This window comes from Aulonocara stuartgranti (assembly GCF_965226115.1).
Source record: "Aulonocara stuartgranti genome assembly, chromosome: 11".
NCBI classification, from domain to species: Eukaryota; Metazoa; Chordata; class Actinopteri; order Cichliformes; family Cichlidae; genus Aulonocara; species Aulonocara stuartgranti.
In genome coordinates, this window is record NC_138947.1 from 9,875,436 (window position 1) to 9,894,011 (window position 18,576).

General features: G+C 39.9%; 2 protein-coding genes and 1 pseudogene across 7 annotated transcripts in view; 2 read left to right on the forward strand and 1 right to left on the reverse strand.

The window, feature by feature from the left end:
• Window positions 1-2,764, reverse strand: part of fhod3b (formin homology 2 domain containing 3b) — a 91,135-nt gene extending 88,371 nt beyond the window's left edge. For all 4 annotated transcript variants that reach the window (XM_082551329.1, XM_082551328.1, XM_082551327.1 and 1 more), the window contains exon 1: window positions 2,076-2,764. In XM_082551329.1, the coding sequence (XP_082407455.1) occupies window positions 2,076-2,240 (165 nt within the window). In that variant the 5' untranslated portion in view covers window positions 2,241-2,764. The remainder of the gene's footprint in view (window positions 1-2,075) is intronic.
• LOC309717071 (sodium-dependent neutral amino acid transporter B(0)AT3-like) lies at window positions 1,714-12,654 on the forward strand (annotated as a pseudogene). The gene is made up of 14 exons (XR_014280709.1): window positions 1,714-1,730; window positions 5,526-7,303; window positions 8,600-8,843; window positions 9,346-9,483; window positions 9,612-9,749; window positions 9,803-9,963; window positions 10,583-10,693; window positions 10,772-10,884; window positions 10,966-11,094; window positions 11,243-11,398; window positions 11,474-11,674; window positions 11,963-12,122; window positions 12,219-12,382; window positions 12,448-12,654. The product of XR_014280709.1 is annotated as a sodium-dependent neutral amino acid transporter B(0)AT3-like (transcript).
• A 777-nt stretch (window positions 12,655-13,431) lies between these two features.
• Window positions 13,432-18,576, forward strand: LOC309717069 (ferroportin; the record flags this gene model as incomplete). 2 transcript variants are annotated; one of them, XM_082551330.1, is made up of 10 exons in its annotated part: window positions 13,432-13,647; window positions 13,827-13,913; window positions 14,187-14,292; window positions 14,386-14,453; window positions 14,610-14,769; window positions 15,052-15,167; window positions 15,360-15,486; window positions 15,648-15,902; window positions 16,511-17,188; window positions 17,654-18,576. In XM_082551330.1, 10 exons carry the CDS (start codon window positions 13,432-13,434, stop codon window positions 17,911-17,913), a joined length of 2,073 nt encoding a protein of 690 aa, XP_082407456.1. In that variant the 3' UTR covers window positions 17,914-18,576. The 2 variants fall into 2 exon arrangements, with proteins under 2 accessions (XP_082407456.1, XP_082407457.1); XM_082551331.1 differs by lacking the exon at window positions 13,432-13,647 and having other exon boundaries at window positions 13,836-13,924.

Consider the following 18,576-nt stretch of genomic DNA (forward strand, 5'->3'; position numbering starts at 1 on the left):
GGTGAGGTGGGAATCACTCCCTTTTACCGAAGCAGCACAAAAGATACCAGATTTATATTATACAAAATGGTCTTCAAGCAGAATAAAAGATACTACAAACTATATTACACTATGATGTACTGTACATAAGACATACCATCACATTTCAAGTGAGTCTCCCACCCTCACTGAGAGTTTTCACTATTAAAAATTAACCTTGTGCAGCTATAAAAATCAGTTTCTACAAACTGATATTCGACTCTGTACAGCTACTTTTCCAAGTTGTCATCCCATGTATAACCCAATCCAGCACACACAACTGATCTCCACTCTGGATAATGCCCACAGAAAATGACAGTAAAATCCCTAAAACAGCATATGTCAGCTGTTTTGATTGCCCCTGCACCATGTGTTGGTCACGTACTATTTATAACAGAATGGCCTGCACTGTAGGGATAAGACAGCCTTGCTGTATTCACAAGGTCGCACTAAAGTCTCGTTTTCAAACGTCTGATGGTGTGAATCAGGGAGATGCTTGGTCAAGCGCGGCGACGCAGTTGCGTCACCCACCTGACTGTTTTTGTTTACGAGAAGAAGAGGGACTTCCCCCTCAACTTACGGCTAACCACCAATGCCCATGTGACCAAATCTCACTAACCAGGCCCTGCGCAGCCAACCACAGGTACTCCCTCTCTGTCTGCTTTGCGGTCCAGCTGGTCTGCAGCTAAACTGAGACGGTGCAAAGTACATCAGCTCCTTGTTTGTGTTTTTAATTTTGCCCACTTCCTTTTCGGTGGAAAGCGTCCCCATCCCATGCTGCTGGTCAGACTGAGTAGGCTGCAGAATGAGAGCCTGGCTTGTGGTGATCCACAGCATCCTGAGGCTCCTATGACTTATCTCACCAGCTTGACTCAAACAAGATGGAGTACCACTGATCTGACAGAATGAATAAAGACCCAAATTAACTCCCCATTTATGCAACTTTCTACCCAGACTAAGACGAATGCTCAGTAAAAAGACTCAGCCTCAGATGATATGGTCTCTGTGATTTGTTTAAATTTAAAGGTCAGTAGATGGGGCTTCACAAAATCTAATCAAGAGGCAGAAATATGCCAAGACATTTAACTTCTGGAGGCATCCAAAGGGAGAAAAAGAAAATGAGTTTCAGGTCTACTTTTGTCAACTACTGTCTCCAACATTTTGGATCTTGGGAAGGCCATTGTTTGCAACCAAAAAGAATGTGCACTGCTTCACCTCCTCAAAAACCAAGCAGTAAATGGAGCCTGAAAATTGAGGGTGATCAAACACAAATACCTTTCTATTTCAGACTAAAGAAAAGCTGGTTAACAGAGTCAAAATACAAAAAAAGGGGCTAGAAAAAAAACACGTTTGATTAGGAAGACATGTTGCCAATTCAAAATCACAGATCTAATCAAGCCAAGTGGGAAATTACCCTTTTCCATCCTTCAAGAATTGACCAACTGAGCATGATTTGACCCAACCTACTTTAATTCTCCACATGGGCTTCCAGTCTGTCCATTTATGACACTGCAAATAGGTCGCCTTCTCCCACAAATAAGTTGGGTTTTTTTTCCTTTGAGGAGGTTAGATTTTCAAGTCAAACAATCATTAAGACTGCAACCACAAATGTCTTTTTTGCTTATTTGTTTGCGTCTCCTCCTTTGCCAACCACAAACAGGATACTTTTTTCCAAACTTTGAAGGAGCACCTAAAGTCTTGGCAGTGCACAGGTGGGTAATTGATGTAAATATTAACCGATGGCAGCCCCTCCCCCACCCCAAATAATAGGTATCTAATCTACGCCTACACCGCCTGGAGTTATTCTGTCTATCACAGAACTATCACGCCGAGAATCAGTAACTATTTGAATGCACGTCTATGCCCCATCAGCATCCCCTATCAACAAAGTGCTTACTAAGACGCTTGCTCATTGGTGAATTGGTTTTGTTTGGTAGTAACACAATCGACCTGTTCAAGCTAATTATTAATTTAGGCGTTGATGTTACATTTTAACTCGTGCTTTTAACGAAACGTGCACAAAAACAAAATCAAGAGGTTAATCGTGCGTTGCATACCTTGTGTGGGGCTTTTAACAGCCTGTGGACTCCAGCAATCTGATTTATCAGAGGGATATCTTCCCTGAAGGTGTACAGAGGCGGTCTGGTGGGCTCGGGGAAATTGGTGCTGTTAAATGGATCAGTATCATCTAAAAACTGCACCCTGCATATAAATGTAGCCATGATGTATCCATGCAAGGCGAGTTTAGATGATCAAAACAGTGGATGCGGCACTACGGTCTCTGACAGAGGCGCAGCCAGCCCCCCCTCCGGACAGCGAACTACCGGCAGGTCTTCTGCAGTAACAAAATCCTGCACCCTGTTATCCTTGGACCTTCCCCATTTGTTTCACTCAGCGTAGATGTGTCAGGACAGTGTGCGCAAAAAGTCCCAAAGTAGAGATCCGGAGTAACTCGCTGAGATGTCACGATTAGTCAGTGCGTGGCGGAATCGAGCGGAGCGCCAGTGTCCAAGGGCATTGCGGGCGGTTGAGGTGCTGAGGCAGACTGCGGACGGCACTGCTACACTTGGCGCCTGGTCTATGGGAAGCGGCTCCCTCCTCATGCATAAAGCCTGAGAAGGGACACTGCAAGCCAGGTCCCAGTCAGCCCGGCCAAACTCGGATTACACGCGCTATAGCGGCCTCCAGTGGGAAAAAAGCAAAACGGATGCTGACAGTCCTTCAACTCGGTGTTGACAAACACACACTAGAGCTATAGTGGACACCAGAGTTATAACATATTTGTGTTTTCTTATTAGTTTTTATTTTTGTTTCGCTTTGACCTTTTAATTCAGTTTAGTTTCAGTGAGTTTCCAGAGTGGATTTTCTTGCTTCAGCTTAAAATATTTAGGTTCAGTGTTTTAATGTTGTTCACTTTTAATGTTTATTACTTTTTCATTCATGGGAAATGCCAGAGATGAGATTTAGGAAAATAATTAGATATTACAATATAAACAGAGCTTTTTGACAGCAGTTGACTCGCAGCCTTGTAGACACCCAAACTTTAATAAACGGATGCTTTAAACCCTCATCATGCAGTTTGTGATAACAAATGTTAACAAATTAGAAACACCTAAACTAAGGATTTATTCTGTAATGTTATTTTATTTTAATTGCTGTTTTAAAAGTTCACAAAAGGTCTAGGTTTTTTTCCTTTTAGATAACAATTTCTTTTCCCATTTAGTTTTAGTTAACTATGATAACCTTGTTTTTTTTTACCAGAAAAAAACACAATGCTGCATATATTTTGAAAAAAAATGCATCTAACAGCAATATGTATGATCTAGAAGTAAATTCATGAGCTGTCTAAAAATACGCCTTATGGTACATTTCTGTATTACTTAGTTTTATGCTTATACCCTGGTTAGTGATGCTTCATGGGAGTGGTTAGCGCAATTGAAAAATATGAAACAAATCTCCAAACATCTCTAGAGTCAGCTGTCTAACATTGCGTAGGTCCACCCTGAGCCTCGAACAGTTCTGACCTGTCAGTGCATAGCCACAGAGCCTCTGGGGCTGTCTCTACACACTGGCATGTTGGCAGCACAACCTTGGCTGGTATGGGTTGTTGGGTGGGGCCTTCAGGGATACACGAAACAAGCCTTCAAGGCTTTCTACAAGAAACACAAGAAGGCAAAGTTCTGCTATAGCTCTGTGGTTTGGGCTTGTTCCGGGCACTCCCATGACGCCTGTTTAGACAGGGATCTGGGAAGCTTCGAGGCCAGGTCAAAGCACTGGGTTTTTAACGTTCCTCGAGTTGTTCCTAAGTAGCATTTGTGGTGGATTTGTGGTGGAGGAGGCTGCTGCCACTGAGGAGTGCTTTCGTTCAAGTAGGTGCCATCCACATAAATGCCAGGACTCCAAGGCTTTCCAGACAAACATTAAATTGTTGTCTGTTTGATGTTAATATGGTCATTTAAAAACCATGCAGCATCACCCAGCTGCTCATAAATCATCTGTTTTCGAGTGGCAGCCAATCAGAAATTGCCTTAAATTCAATTCAATTCAATTTTATTTATACAGCACCAAATCACAACAATAGTCACCTCAAGGCACTTTATATTGTAATGTAGACCCTACAATAATACATACAGAGAAATGGAGGGTGGTCTTTAAGAGGGGAGGATTAAAACAGATTGTTCTCATACAGTAGATGAACTGAGGGGCTGCACCAAGGTCCAGTAAACAAATAGGCAAAATAAAAAGAAAGCTGAAAGAACTCTTTAAACTAAAACAAGCTTTAGTCTGTTTTTTAAACATTTTTTTCACCTGTCCATTAGCTCTTCGGTGTCTTAACGGTGCTTTTCTCTCTCCTCCAGTTCTCTTTAACCTCTATTCACTCAAGCTCATAAATACAATCCAGCCAACAAAGTCTTCAATCTGGAAAAAGAACTTTAAAGATTAGCTTACATTTAGTTTAATTTAAAAAAGCAATTCTTTGAATACAAACCGACATACCTTGAATTTATCATCTGAAGCTACAGCTATGTAAATCTGTGCCCTAGAAATATTTGTTTCCACAGATGATGCCTTGTAACAAAAAACCTTTGAGAACCACTGAGCTAGACTAGGTTGCCAGCTAAAGAGTGCTCTAATTCACCAACCTGATCTTGCAGATGAGAAAATGGGGCTCTCATTGCCTACAGCAACAGAAGTCAACTTAATATAGACTCTATGGAGCCCATACCTTACCTTCTTATTTTGGATCAAAAGTTATATGTAGCACAATTCAGTTCAATTCAAGGCACTTTAAATGTTAAGATAAAGACCCTACCTACAATAATAGAGACAAAACCACAACAATCAAACCACCTTTGAACAAGCACTTGGTGACAGTGGGAAGGAAAAACTCCCTTTTAACAGGAAGGAACCTCCTGCAGAACCAGGCTCATGGAGGGGCGGGGCCATCTGCCCTGACCGGTTGGGGTGAGGAGAAGAATACAGGACAAAGACACGCTGTGGAAGAGAGAGAGAGAGAGAGAGAGAGTTTAATAATAACTAATAACTATTGTCTGCAGTTATAAGTGTTGTATGTGTCTGCGTAATGAACTTACACAGTAAATGCTAAATAGATTAAACCCAGCACTCTCGTCCAGCTGTGATCACTCATCTCAGTACACGTCTGTGTAAATATCTTTTTGGTCTTGGTCCCATTCACAGACTACATATATAAACACAGATGTAGCCACTCTGACTCTTGTCTGTTGGTTAGTAAAGTCCTGTTGCGAAGCCTCAAAATGATTGTTTTCATCGTTGGGTTCTTGGTGTTCTGAAACTGGATGTGACATGCAAGGCGTAAATTTGCCTAAGAAACCGAGGGCGAGTGTGCGCTCATGCACAGGATCAGTGTTGTCTTAATTAAAATCAGTCAGGCATACGATAACTGTACTTTGAGTCAAACATTGAACGACCTGGAGTACTGCCACTCAACGCTAAATTCCCTGTTTTATTCACTGTCACTAATGCAGGGATGTCAAACATAAGCCCGAGGGCAGAATCGGCCCGGCAAAGACTCTAATCTGGCCTGCTGGACGGCTTTGGAAAATATGAAGGTGGGCATACATGCTTGGACTTTTAACTGCATTTTCACAAGTTTTACAGCTTTTCCTGCTAATAAAGACCTCCCTCACAGCCATCTACACTACACTAAGTATTTAAGTTGTTAAGTAATAGATTAACAATTAAATGATAGAAAAATGTCTGTTAAGTGAGCATTGGTTTTATGTTTTTTATATTTTATATTTTACACATTGTCTAGTTAAAAAAATGTTATTTTTGTGTAGACAGATTAAACTTTGCTTAAACTTTTTTGTGTATATGTTCTCAGAGTTTCAACAATTTTTTGATCTATGTCAGAAAAACTGTTTTCTTCAGTTGGACGAATCAACGCTTTAAGGGAGGCCCACACAACCAATGTTATAAAAGAGTGAGCCTCACACGAGCAGTGGCTTCTGTGGATTTACCTCTCTCCATCATAGAACACCGCAGTTAACTCTCACGTTATATCCTACGTTATATTCATTCTGAGCTTGAGCTTCAAAGGCAGCACACCTCCAGTTGATGCTCTATGACACCACGGACTAGTCAATCCATCACAAACATCTAGTTCATATTATCTCACAGTGTGCGCCACAATTTACATTCCAGCACTGAACAGTGAACTACTGTATCACCACAATACTACAGTGTTTCACTGATAAAGAAGCAAAAACTAACCGACACAGGCCTGAAGGACAGGATATTGCCCCATCGGCAGCTGGGTGAGCTGGAGGTGGAAGAGGCTGGAGACCGGCAACAAGTTCTGGTACACGCTGACCTGTGTGGGGTTTTGTGTGGGTCTCAGAAATATCTGGCGCTTCCAATATCTAACTCAGAGTCAAGGGCACGGGTAATACTTTCATGGTTTAACTATTCACAATCATGCTGCTTGAAAATAAAATATTGGAACAGGAATACTCATGTATGGCTGTGAACACATAATATTTACAGGTTATAATGTAATTTCGCATAATTTCTCATGATTATAATGTAAAATAAATATATATTAGAATGCTTTATAATAGTGGAGATGTTTCTCCAAGTTTAGTTCAACATCACTGATGTAATGTTAACATGCTGTAAAAACTGTAGTACTGTATAATAGTCCTGTTTAGATCAAATATAAGACACTACAGAGTGTCCTTTAAAACATTCACTGGCTGTACTACATCCACATAAGTGTTTTTGGTGGCTGATTTCTTTTACACCACCATAATTGCCTGCAAGATGAGCCTTAGCGACATACTGTGAAAATGTGTGAGAGAAGCTTCCCCTGTGGATTACCTCTGGTACTGGGAAACCCTGAACGCAACTCGACAAGAGGAAGGTGGGCAGCAGTGCCGCATACTGTTGTATCATGTTTGTACATGTTCTGTATCTGTGAAGTTTGTGGTATTGATACTGCTGTGAAGGTGCAGCTTATTGCTTTCCACAGAGTAAATATTTTAATTTCCCAAGGTTGCATATGTGACTTCATGCCTTCCCTGCAGTGTTGACCTTATTTCTGATAAGAGGTTTGAGTTCTTTCAATGCAGTAAAGTTTCACCAAATCTAAGCTGCATATTTAAAATTATTTTAACAATGAAACTGGATTTTGTCATCATGAATTTAATTTAATTTCCTCCCTCTCTTCACTCTCTGAGTGTGCCGATCTTCCAGCTAAAGAGCCTTCACACTGGAGACATGCCTGCTGATTTTCCAAAAACAGGTACGAGTCTCTTGAAGATTGTTTGTTTGGGGGTAAAGCAGATTATAGATTTGTAATGTAAAATAGCCTCATAACAGTTCACCACACACTCCACTTGGGAAATCATTAAAATCATCATGCTTAAATTCTTTGTTTCCTCTTTTGTAACTTTCAACTTCATAAAATAATTAAGGACAGCTAACACGCTCAAATCAGTCGAAAACTCAAGGCAAAATACTCTGTCACAAAATGTCTGTGAAGGTTCTCAGTCATCCAGGTCATCAAATAATGTTCTGCTCACCAAAATGTTTGAGCATGTTTCAGCTGTATGTAGGTTAAAAACCTGCAGCCAGATGATACTAATTAGCACTAATATAAAGAGTGCATGGCTCTCTCAGAGTCACAAAAAATAGAAAAAATATTTTGTCAATGAGAACTTGTTTAAAAAGAACAAAGAAAGAAAAAAAATCAGTGGATTGCAGTGTGTTGCTGTTTATGCCCTGATACTACTTTGGCATATGTTTGCAGCTCTGCTCCACAGAGAATTTCTCAATCTGATTTCATCAATTTGGTGAACAGCTAGGCCCTAAGATAAGATGCCTCTATTATAATCAACTTTTTCGTAGTCCTTCATTATTCCTTGCAGTTGATGTTTAAGTAGGGTTAGGTATAATCTGACAGATACAATCTAGCATTTGATTAAACAGTAGTTATGTAGTAATTAATGTAGATGCCAAGAATGGGAGGAGATGCTGACTTAGAAACTCTGACATGTTACGGTACATGTGTCTGTCCAACTGGAGTAAGTTTAACAATATACCAATGGTCTGCAAAGCTAAATACAATAAATATGGATTTAGTCTGACACGTACTGTAATCTACAAGTTTTTATTTATTTATTTGCCTCTAATATAAAGTGAACTATATTACATGTGCTTTTTGGCTGCAATAAATGTGTGAGTGATATTATTTTGTGTGAATATAACAAACTATAAGTACAAGACTAAATTTCATGAACTAGTACATTTTTCCAGTGTAATAGTTTGGTCATTATGTTCATTCACTGGAATAGCAGAGACTTATAAACTGTATCATGTAACAAACTGAAAACTCACTACCACAGTTTTATTTCATGGGTTCCTTATGGTATCCGTGCTCAGTCAACTGTCATTGCTTCTGTTATCAGCATCTTATCATGTCATTTTATACAAACACTTTTATCAAACAAGCCGCACTGTTCCCATAGCTTTAACAGTCAATAAGAAATTAGAAGAAGCTGATAAAGCAGTCACCACGTTCTCCCCTTCTCTTCATCAGACCTAACGGAGAGATGAGTTACATGTGAGGATTTGTGCTTACCTTAGAAATACACCAAAATAACAAGGAGCAAATGTTCGACATGGAAGCTGAAAGTGATGAGCAGAAAGAGATCACTCAAAGGCCAAAATGGGACAATAAAATTCAATATTTGCTAACCTGCATAGGATTTGCTGTTGGGCTTGGTAATGTATGGAGAGTCCCATATCTGTGTCAGAGCTATGGTGGAGGTAAGCAGAACTCTGTTACACAGTGTCGTTTAATGTTGACATTAAACAAAAAAATAGATAATAGATGCTCTTAAATGTTACTACTTTTACACTTTTAAATAATATTTTTAATAAAGTAACAATGCATGTATTAAAAATAATTAATACTGACAGGTTTCTGGTTTCAGCTTCCACGTGGGTCTTATTTCATATGCTCTCACTGCAAAGACTTGGTTGCAGTGATGATATATTAAAATAATTTTCAAGATCTAAATTTCCAGAAGAGAATGATTAAAGTTTCTGAAGACATTTTGTTTCAACATGACCATAAATTTTAATGTTACCTAAATCTCACTATAATGTAAACTCTAAAAAAATTGTATCTGGTGTTAAGATCTGTTAGTTGGTGCAGATGAGCATGATAAAGGTCTGCCTGCTGATAACAAAATGTCAAAAACTAAATGTCCTTCAACCATCAAACCAACCTTAATTTTTATTTTCTTTTTACTTCTTACTGAAAAAAATGCGAGATTGTAGTTTCTGATTCCTTATGTCATTGCCTTGGTGTTTGAGGGACTTCCCCTGCTGCACATGGAACTGGCCATTGGACAGTGGCTACGCATGGGAAGCGTTGGAGTGTGGAGTGTTCAATCTCCCCATATCCGGGAGGTGTAGGTGAGAACGTCTGGTTTGCGAAAAGGTCGTATACCAGATGTTCGAAAAATGCGAAAAATTAGCAAACTTGTGTCATACTTAACACCGCTCTATAATTTATGTTAATTAGGTTGAATTTTTAAAAACAGGCGTGGCTTCGATGCTGGTGTCCTTCCTGGTTGGACTGTTCTACAACATGATCTTGGCCTGGATCCTGTGATACTTCTTCCATTCCTTTCAGAGTCCACTTCCCTGGAGGGACTGCCCAGTAAACCTGAATCATACTGGTAATATTGACATCACGATATTATAGATTAATATGTGCCAAAATTAACTAAAGGCCCACAGATTACTTATGATATCTCTAATTTCTAAACCCTGAACATAACACCAAACATTGAGACCAGTGGGTCCTTACAGTAGTAGCTGGTATTGTGTCTTGCATCTGCTTGGTGCATCGTGTACATCTGCTTCATAAGAGGAATTGAGACCATTGGGTCTCCAATGTTGATATATTAAGCTTTTTGCTCCATTTATTGCACCCGCATGGTAGATAAATAAGGTTTGATAAAGGTTTTTCCACCTTGAAAAGATAGTTGCATGAGGGAATAGCATACTTTTGCCCTGCATATGTTGGCCATTTGTCGAAACATATATCAACACAAATTGTTAACCAAATGGAATGTGACTGTTTGGTGATTTGGCAGACAGTCTAGAGGCTCACGTTTATAGATTTCTTGATTAACATTAGTGATTGCCTTCAATAGCCACTACATTGTTTTTCTTGGTCGTCATGCATATTCACTGTACTGCAGTTTGTGGCATCCATTCAGTTGGTTGAATAAGTTAGTTGTGTTGCACATGTGCAGCATGTTACTTTCACTTCATCATGCATTCGAAATATTTTTCGATCAAACTTCCGTAAATTGGAATAAAGGTCAAAATTCAACTTCTACTGGCTGCATTAAAGGCAGTAACTGTGATGGATAAGCAGAAGACTAAACATTTATTTTTCTTTATTACCTATAAAAGTAACAATACCTAAAAGTGTTGCAAGCTGTAAAAATCTATTTTGACGATACACTGATGAAAAGAGTTCATCCAAACTTTTCCCCAACAGGCTATTTATGCCACAGCCACTTTTCCATATCTTGTTTTGACCATCTTCTTGATCAGAGCCTTGACTCTCCCTGGAACAAGTGATGACTTGATATATCTTTTCACTCCAAATGTAAGTCTATTACTTTTTTTCCCCTTACCAACATAATTTCATGTGATAAATCTGATATCTAACTAATGTTTATCACAGTGGGAACCCTTGAAAAATCCTAAGGTTTGGCTGGATGCTGCCACCCAGATCTTCTTCTCCTTGTCTTTGGCTTTTGGGGGACTTATTGCTTTTTCCAGTTATAATCCTCAGAAGTAAGAAAAGCCAAAAGAAAATGTTTTTTTAAAAGCCATACATTATGCTGATCAATACATTGTTTTGTTTTATTTTTGCAGGAATAACTGTGAGAGAGATGCCCTTATTGTTGGATGTGTGAACAGTTTTACATCAATATATGCGTCAGTTCCTATCTTTGCCATTCTTGGCTTTAAGGCAAATTGAAACAACAACAACTACCAAAACTGGTAAGTTAAATAAAAAAAATGATGTGAAACTTAAGCTTTAACATTACATAGATACAATATTAAAGCAAACATTTCTCATTTAATATTAATGCTTTTAATACTAATAGTGTTTTTGTTTGTTTGTTTGTTTGTTTTTTGCTGATATCAGGAACATATTAACCCTGACAAATGCATTTAACATCGGGGTTGGCAACATAACTCTTGAAAACTATGGCGAGTGGTTAAACTATCTCAATAAGACGATCCCTTGGAAGTTAAAAGTCTCAATCTCAAAGCTTGCAATCTACAGACCTTCCTCGAAGAGGTGTAGTACATCTACTCATATTAAAAATAATTAGCATTTATGTATTTGTGATCATATATCATTTCCCACTCTTAGAGCGCTTCAGGAACTGGACTGGCATTTATTTTGTTTACTGAGGCAGTGATTGAAATGTCAGCCTCGCAGGTGTGGGTCCTCTTTTTTGTTATGCTCTTCTGTCTCGGCCTGTCCTCCATGTTTGGAAATCTAGAGGGCGTCCTTACTCCTCTGCTGGATTTACACATAGTTCCACCTGGATTCCTAAGGAAGCTTTCACAGGTATACCAAAAAGACTGAACAGCTTAATGTTGCATTTTCACTGACGGCACTAAGAAAACTGGTTTGTATTGTGTTATATTATTAAAACAAAAATAAAGATGATAAAGTTAGGTGCAAGATATCTATTACTCTCTACATAGAATTGTGACTATGACTAAATCCCACCTGGTATTTCAAAACACATGCATTACTTTTGCAAGAAACCTTTATGTTCTCTCTGAAGGTGTTTATATTAGTGATTTTAGTTTATAGTCACATGTCTTATGATGTCTGATATTTTGCTTACAGGGTTAATCTGTCTCATCTCCTTTGCTGTGGCCCTAATCTTCACTTTGGGCTCTGGAAACTACTGGCTGGAAATTTTTAACAGTTATGTAGGATCCGTGCCACTACTCAACATAGCTTTCTTTGAGATCATCGCTGTGGCTTTCATCTTTGGAATAAACAGGTGATATTATCATTGTCAATGTATGTCATGATTATGCTTATGTTAAACAGTATTTTTAAAAGGACAAATGTTACAAATGTTTCCATTTGCCCACAGGTTTAATGACGACATTGAATGGATGACAGGGCGGAGACCTAACATTTACTGGCAGGCAATGTGGCGCTTTATCAGCCCGTTCATGCTTCTGGTGGTTTTTGTGGCTTATGTTGTGATCGAGGCTGAGAAACAACCAACATACAATGCATGGAACCCAGATTAATGTACCATTATGACACTTCATTAAATTTGGAACAAAGACTGACTTTGCACTGCATCAACCCCGCAGGTTCACTTCCCCCTTGCTGATGTCCTGCACTATCCTGAATGGGTTTTTGTTATCTGTGTGCTCTTATCGATCCTTCCTGTAGTCTCCATTCCCCTTGTGGCTTTCTATAAATTCATGTGCTTCCTGAAGAATTACACCATGAACAGACAATCAAAATCCATATGCAAATGAGTATTATCATGGGGAATTGTAAATAGATATCTTGACCTATGTTATTTGATTGGTGGTCAGGATTACAAGTAACCCCTGCCACTCATTATTAACTTTGTTCTCTGTATGTTTATTTGAAAAACAAAAAGGCAAGCAAAATGATTCCACTTCTTATTTTTACATTTTCCCATCTTTTTTAAGGTATGGTTTTGCATGCTTATTACACCTAATAATATCCTTAACATATTGAAAATCATTTTTTTTTTTTTTACCTAAATGCATCATTTGTATCAGAGACAGAGATGCAGCCTGATCAATTCAATGCATGACAATATCTCTGTGAATACAGATCACCAAGGGCTGGAACTGACTCTCATGTTTGTGTTATTATTCAATTAAAGGAAGATGACAGTTAATTTCCTGTGCTGATGTTTGGATAGGAACGAATGGAGCATGATGGATACTGTAACATGTGTAGTTTGTGATCAGCACATATATTAATAAAATAAACAATTTTCAGTTAAAATGTACATAAGCACATGAGCTGATTTTGTGATTTCATTCACATTTGCCCAACCCAACTTTTGCTACATGATAATCTTCTTTCTACTCTTGGTTACATGCACAAGAGTGATGTAGTGTTGCATGATGTGTCCTTTAGGTATGCTGCATGTCAACAGTGCATGTGACTGTATGAGAGTAGCGTTACATGCATGTGCTCACTAGTCATGTTCATGTGTGCGTGTGTGTGTGTGTTTTGAGTTACACGCAGTTACCTTTTTGTGGTGTGGGTGGACGGTGATATTGTCCCTCCAGCGTCATGTGCTTTGGAATATGCTGGCTGCCTTTGTTGCCTCCCTGCCTGTTCTGCTTTTCTGGCACTTTCATACAATGGTGCACTTGAACACCCTGATGTTATTAAGCCTTTCAAACTACTACAGTTTGAATTCCAGCTCTCAGGAAAGACTAGCATCCCAATGTAGGATACATGGCACAAGATTCATCGTCGAGGAACAACAGCAAGGATTGACTGCAACGAGAAAACAAAAGGTAACAACTGAGCCTCCATTAACTTTGATTATTGCTGCTTTATGTCTGTATGGATAGAGCTATGCAAGGTAACATAATTCTATTTTAATTTTAATTATTGCCATATACAATTACTTACTTTCTTCTCTGCTTCACAATCTGGCACTACCAATGTTGGTCATTATTTATGGCTCTTTTAGTTTTGGGGGGAAAAAAAGAAACCTGATGTGACTGACTACAGAAGTTTACTGAGTTCAAAAGGACGTGCCGTTTCAACTGCTGTTGAAGTAAGTTCAAGGTAAGAAAAAAATGCAGTGTTTGACCAGCTGCTTACAAATTGTCACATATTCATTTCTGTGCTGTTCTAGAGTTGTCACTAAGTAAATAAACAGTAATCGTCCAAGCAAGGATTTTGTAGTCGTCAAGAGGAAAGCGACCTTTTAGGATAAACAAATCAGCTGTATTTGTGATCATCTAAATATTACTGTTATCATGTATATGACACACTGTGCTATCAGCAACAACAGAATGGTGTGACAAGTTCGATAACACTTCACTAGGACATGTCGCAGCGGGAAGATGCCTCCCAGTGTGGTGGGGTTGTGGTTGAGTTCGAGTCTGACAACATCCGGGATGCAAAAGCTGAAAAAGCTACGCGTATACCAGGTGAACTCGAATTAAAATCCAATTAGAATTTGTGCAGTGTCTTTGTAGCCAATGGAATATCTGCTTATTTGATTTGATGCATTTCCTTTTAAGGTTCAGCTCTTATCTACCTCAGGGGTCCCAAGTTTCTCATCTATGTCAGTGGAGCATTATCAATGTGGGTAAGAATCATTTCCTGAAGAAACATTCGTGGGGCAATAGGTAAGACTTCGCAACTTAAAGGACTGCAAGGTAGTCTCTTTACACTGTGTCACAGCACACTGATGAAAATATTGCAACACAACACACGATGATGACTTTTCTCATGTGTTAAACAGGGCGACCGCATGTGGCACTTCGCAATCTCTGTGTTCCTGATTGAACTGTACGGCCGTAACTTGCTGTTGACTGCGGTGTTTGGATTGGTGGTGGCTGGGTCAGTTCTCATGTTTGGGGCTTTGATTGGAGACTGGGTTGATCGCAATCCTAGGAATAAAGGTATGCACAGCAATCTCATACCCATATGAAAATTCTAACATGTAATATAGCGAGGTACAGTGATAAGAGCTCAGTGGATTTCAATCTTGGGCCAGGAAATTTGCTGGTTTCCTATCCCACTAGGAGGTGAATTGCTATTCGCCAGATGTCTCAAGTGTAAACCTCCTGGCACAAGGTTCATAGCCACTGACTCGTATCTGTTATGACTAGCATTCGTTTTTTACAACCCCCATAAAAAAAAAATGCATATTTGAAATTCGTTTTTTCCATCTTCTATTTTAGTTGCACATGCATCTCTTTTCGTTCAGAACATCTCGGTGACAATATGTAGCATTGTGCTCATGTTGGTGTTCTCATACAAGCAAAGGATTGAACAGATCTGGGATGGATGGCTTACTGTGAGTAGACACTACATACTTGCTACAACACAATCGCTGTGTTTCGGTTATATATACTTGATATGAGTACTACACAGAGAAGTCATTGCTGTTGTTGTCCCCTCTGTCTCGTGTCCCTGTTGTCTCTGCCTCTGAGCTTGTGGCTACTCTGTGCTGTCATAGTAACATGTTGCATCGCAAAACTCACACAAGGTGGTTTGTTATACGGTGGTGATCGTCCTGGCAGATGTGGCAAACCTTGCAAGCACAGCACTGACCATTGCCATTCAGAGGGACTGGATTGTGGTCATCACAGGCTACAACCGAGGTCACCTAGCGGGTGAGGACATTCAGTCTGTTAATGAATATTCTGGTTTGTATTTGAGGCTTGTCTGTGGAAGATAGATCCTCGAACTATAGAAAAGATCAGATATTGACTGGCTACTGCTTAGCTTCCGATGCTGGACACACATTAACCTCTGTGTTTGTTCCTAACAAAAGGAATGAATGCAACCATGAGGCGGATAGATCAGGTGACTAACATCCTGGCTCCACTAGCAGTGGGACAGGTCATGACCCTTGCCTCCAACGTAGTTGGCTGTGGATTCATCCTGGGCTGGAACCTGGTGTCTCTAATTGTGGAGTTCTTCTTCTTGTCACGGGTTTATCGCATCGTCCCTGCTCTGTCAGCCAAACCACCATCGGTTGCAGTGGATCAAGCATATCTCCAGAGGATAGAGAGGAAAAGGTTACAAGGTATGAACTGTTCATTGGATCTTTTTCATAGATCAAAAAGGGAATCCAATCTAGCAGTGCCTTAAACCTGTATTCTTTCTAATAGAAGAAAAACTACTTTTGCAAAAGATTTGGGGTGTCTGAAAACAGCCCTTACATCCCCATTAGTGTCAAAAGGGAGGATAAAGTGAATTTCTCTAGTGTGGGATTAAAAAAAGTGTTTAGGTGCTTTAGGGCAGGCTTACACTGTGAATGAGAAGTCAGTACTACAGTGTGCCTCCGTTTCTCAGTTACTTATGTTTGTTTTCAAAATATCAAGATGAGGAATCATATCTTCATGGGAGCTGCCTCTTTCCGAAAAAAAAAAAAAAAGATCCAGCACCAAAGCTTTTTGACATACATTATCTTAAAACACAGTTTTGAGTTTGTGTACAGCATCCAAATGCAAGGGTCCACATGGTATAGATTTCTGTTTGTACTCACACACATTAGCGTAGATGAACTGCGTTTGACAAATGATGTAGAGGCTAACGTGACATGGCATAGAGGGGGTGCAGAAAAGCTAGTGAGGATTAGGCCTTTAGAATTAATGAACTCAAGTGATGGATGCCATTCTTGTTTTTCATTAGGAGAAGGCAATGTTGCGCGACCTCAGGCTCTGACAGAGGGCAACTGCAATTCAAGCTTGCACCTCAAGGAAATCACCGATCTGCCGCTGTGTTTTCGGAGGTTCCGCTGGCTGGTGAGCACCTGTAAAGATGGCTGGATGGCCTACTATCGTCAGCCTGTTTTCCTCGCGGGAATGGGTCTGGCTTTCCTTTACACCACAGTGCTTGGGTTTGACTGCATCACCACTGGCTATGCCTATACTCAGGGGATAAGCGGATCTCTTCTTAGTCTGCTGATGGGCGTGTCAGCCATCACAGGCTTGATGGGCACAATAATGTTCACCAGGCTCAGGAAGGCCTATGGCCTGGTCAACACAGGCATCATCTCAAGCTGCCTCCACCTGGGCTGCTTGCTGCTGTGCGTGTGCTCTGTGTTTGCCCCTGGCAGCCCCATGGATCTCAGCTTGCTGATGCCCGACATTAGTTCCAATTCCTCTACAGCGCTTGGGATGACAGGCCAAAGGCAAAAACACACATACCCTATGATGGGAGGCAACAATCAGCCACTTCTGCCCGACCGCTCTTCTATCCACTGGACCAACAACACGGTGCTTTTTGACAATGTTCCCTCCGGCACAGCTCCAGAATCTTACATCTCCATTATTCTGCTGTTCTTGGGTGTCATTACAGCACGCATTGGTGAGTAGACACAAATTCAGAGCTTATTCAGTGCATAGAAAAACTTATGTACAAGTGATATTGCCATTTTTAATGCCCATCTCATGTGGGCACACGGCAGATATTCCAGTAATAATTTATTTTGAATATACTGATATATAGTGATAATTATCTTTTTGAGGCAATTTAACAAAAAATAAAAATTACCTAGTCAGTCCACCAGAGAGCACTATTGTAAACTCTAAAATGTATTTCTCATTACATACAAGGTTTTTGGATATTTATTTCTATTGATGCATAGAGTTTAAATATTGGTGTAGAATATGAAATATATGTCAAAAAATACATAAATCTGCCCAAAATGTGACTTTTCTGGGTAATTTTGTTATACAAGTACAAATTTTAATCTGGTCAAATGAAATTTACTCGCAGCTGAATCAGTGCCCATCTGTTATAAAGGTCAGTTCATCTATTACTGTGTTTCAGGTCTCTGGTCCTTTGACCTGACTGTGACTCAGCTTCTGCAGGAGAACATCTGTGAATCAGAGAGAGGAGTGGTTAACGGGGTGCAGAGCTCCATGAATTACCTGATGGACCTGCTTCACTTCATTATGGTGATCTCTGCTCCGCAGCCACAACACTTTGGCATCCTAGTTATAATTTCTGTGTTCTTCATCACCACGGGGCACACTATGTACTTCCTGTATGCACATAAAGCCAAGAGAAAACGCCGCCTCGACACATAAGGAGCAGCTTACACATCCAGGCATGAGATGCTCACTAGCACTGAATCCACTCTGCACCAGTGAAATGAATGTCTCCCTCCTGATCCTTCAGCAAACTAATTGCAACACTCCAACTGTTTCTAACTCAGCCATTCATTTCAGCACAACACAGCAAGTGCCAATCCCACCTCAGCTGCTTTCACACTGCAGGGCCATGTGCCATGGCAGCAAACGAAAACTCAGGTGAAGTAGAGTGGGAGACAAGCTCTCGCTTTATGTACATAAGTCGAAGTGGCTACCATAAATGCTGCCTCCAGAGGAAATGTTCTAAGAGGACACAAAGGTTACGACTTAAGGCACCAACAAATGTTTTTGCCAACTGTGCAGAATACTTGTATACTGCAAGATTTTCAAACAAGACGGTTAACTTCATAGCTTTTTTGGATGGGAAGGTGAAGGGACAAAGAGATGAATCTAACCATCACCTCAGTACAGATCTGCTGCTGTGAAAAAATCCTGAACGTGACACATGAAAATAAAGACAAGACAAAGCTGTACATTTTCAAGTGGCATTGATGTTACTGATCCGTCCACTTGGAAATATTCCAGGATGTCCAAAAAGGAAGATAAAGGGAACTTGATGTGAGATTGTTTCAAAGATTGTTTAAATGAAAAGGAAAGAAA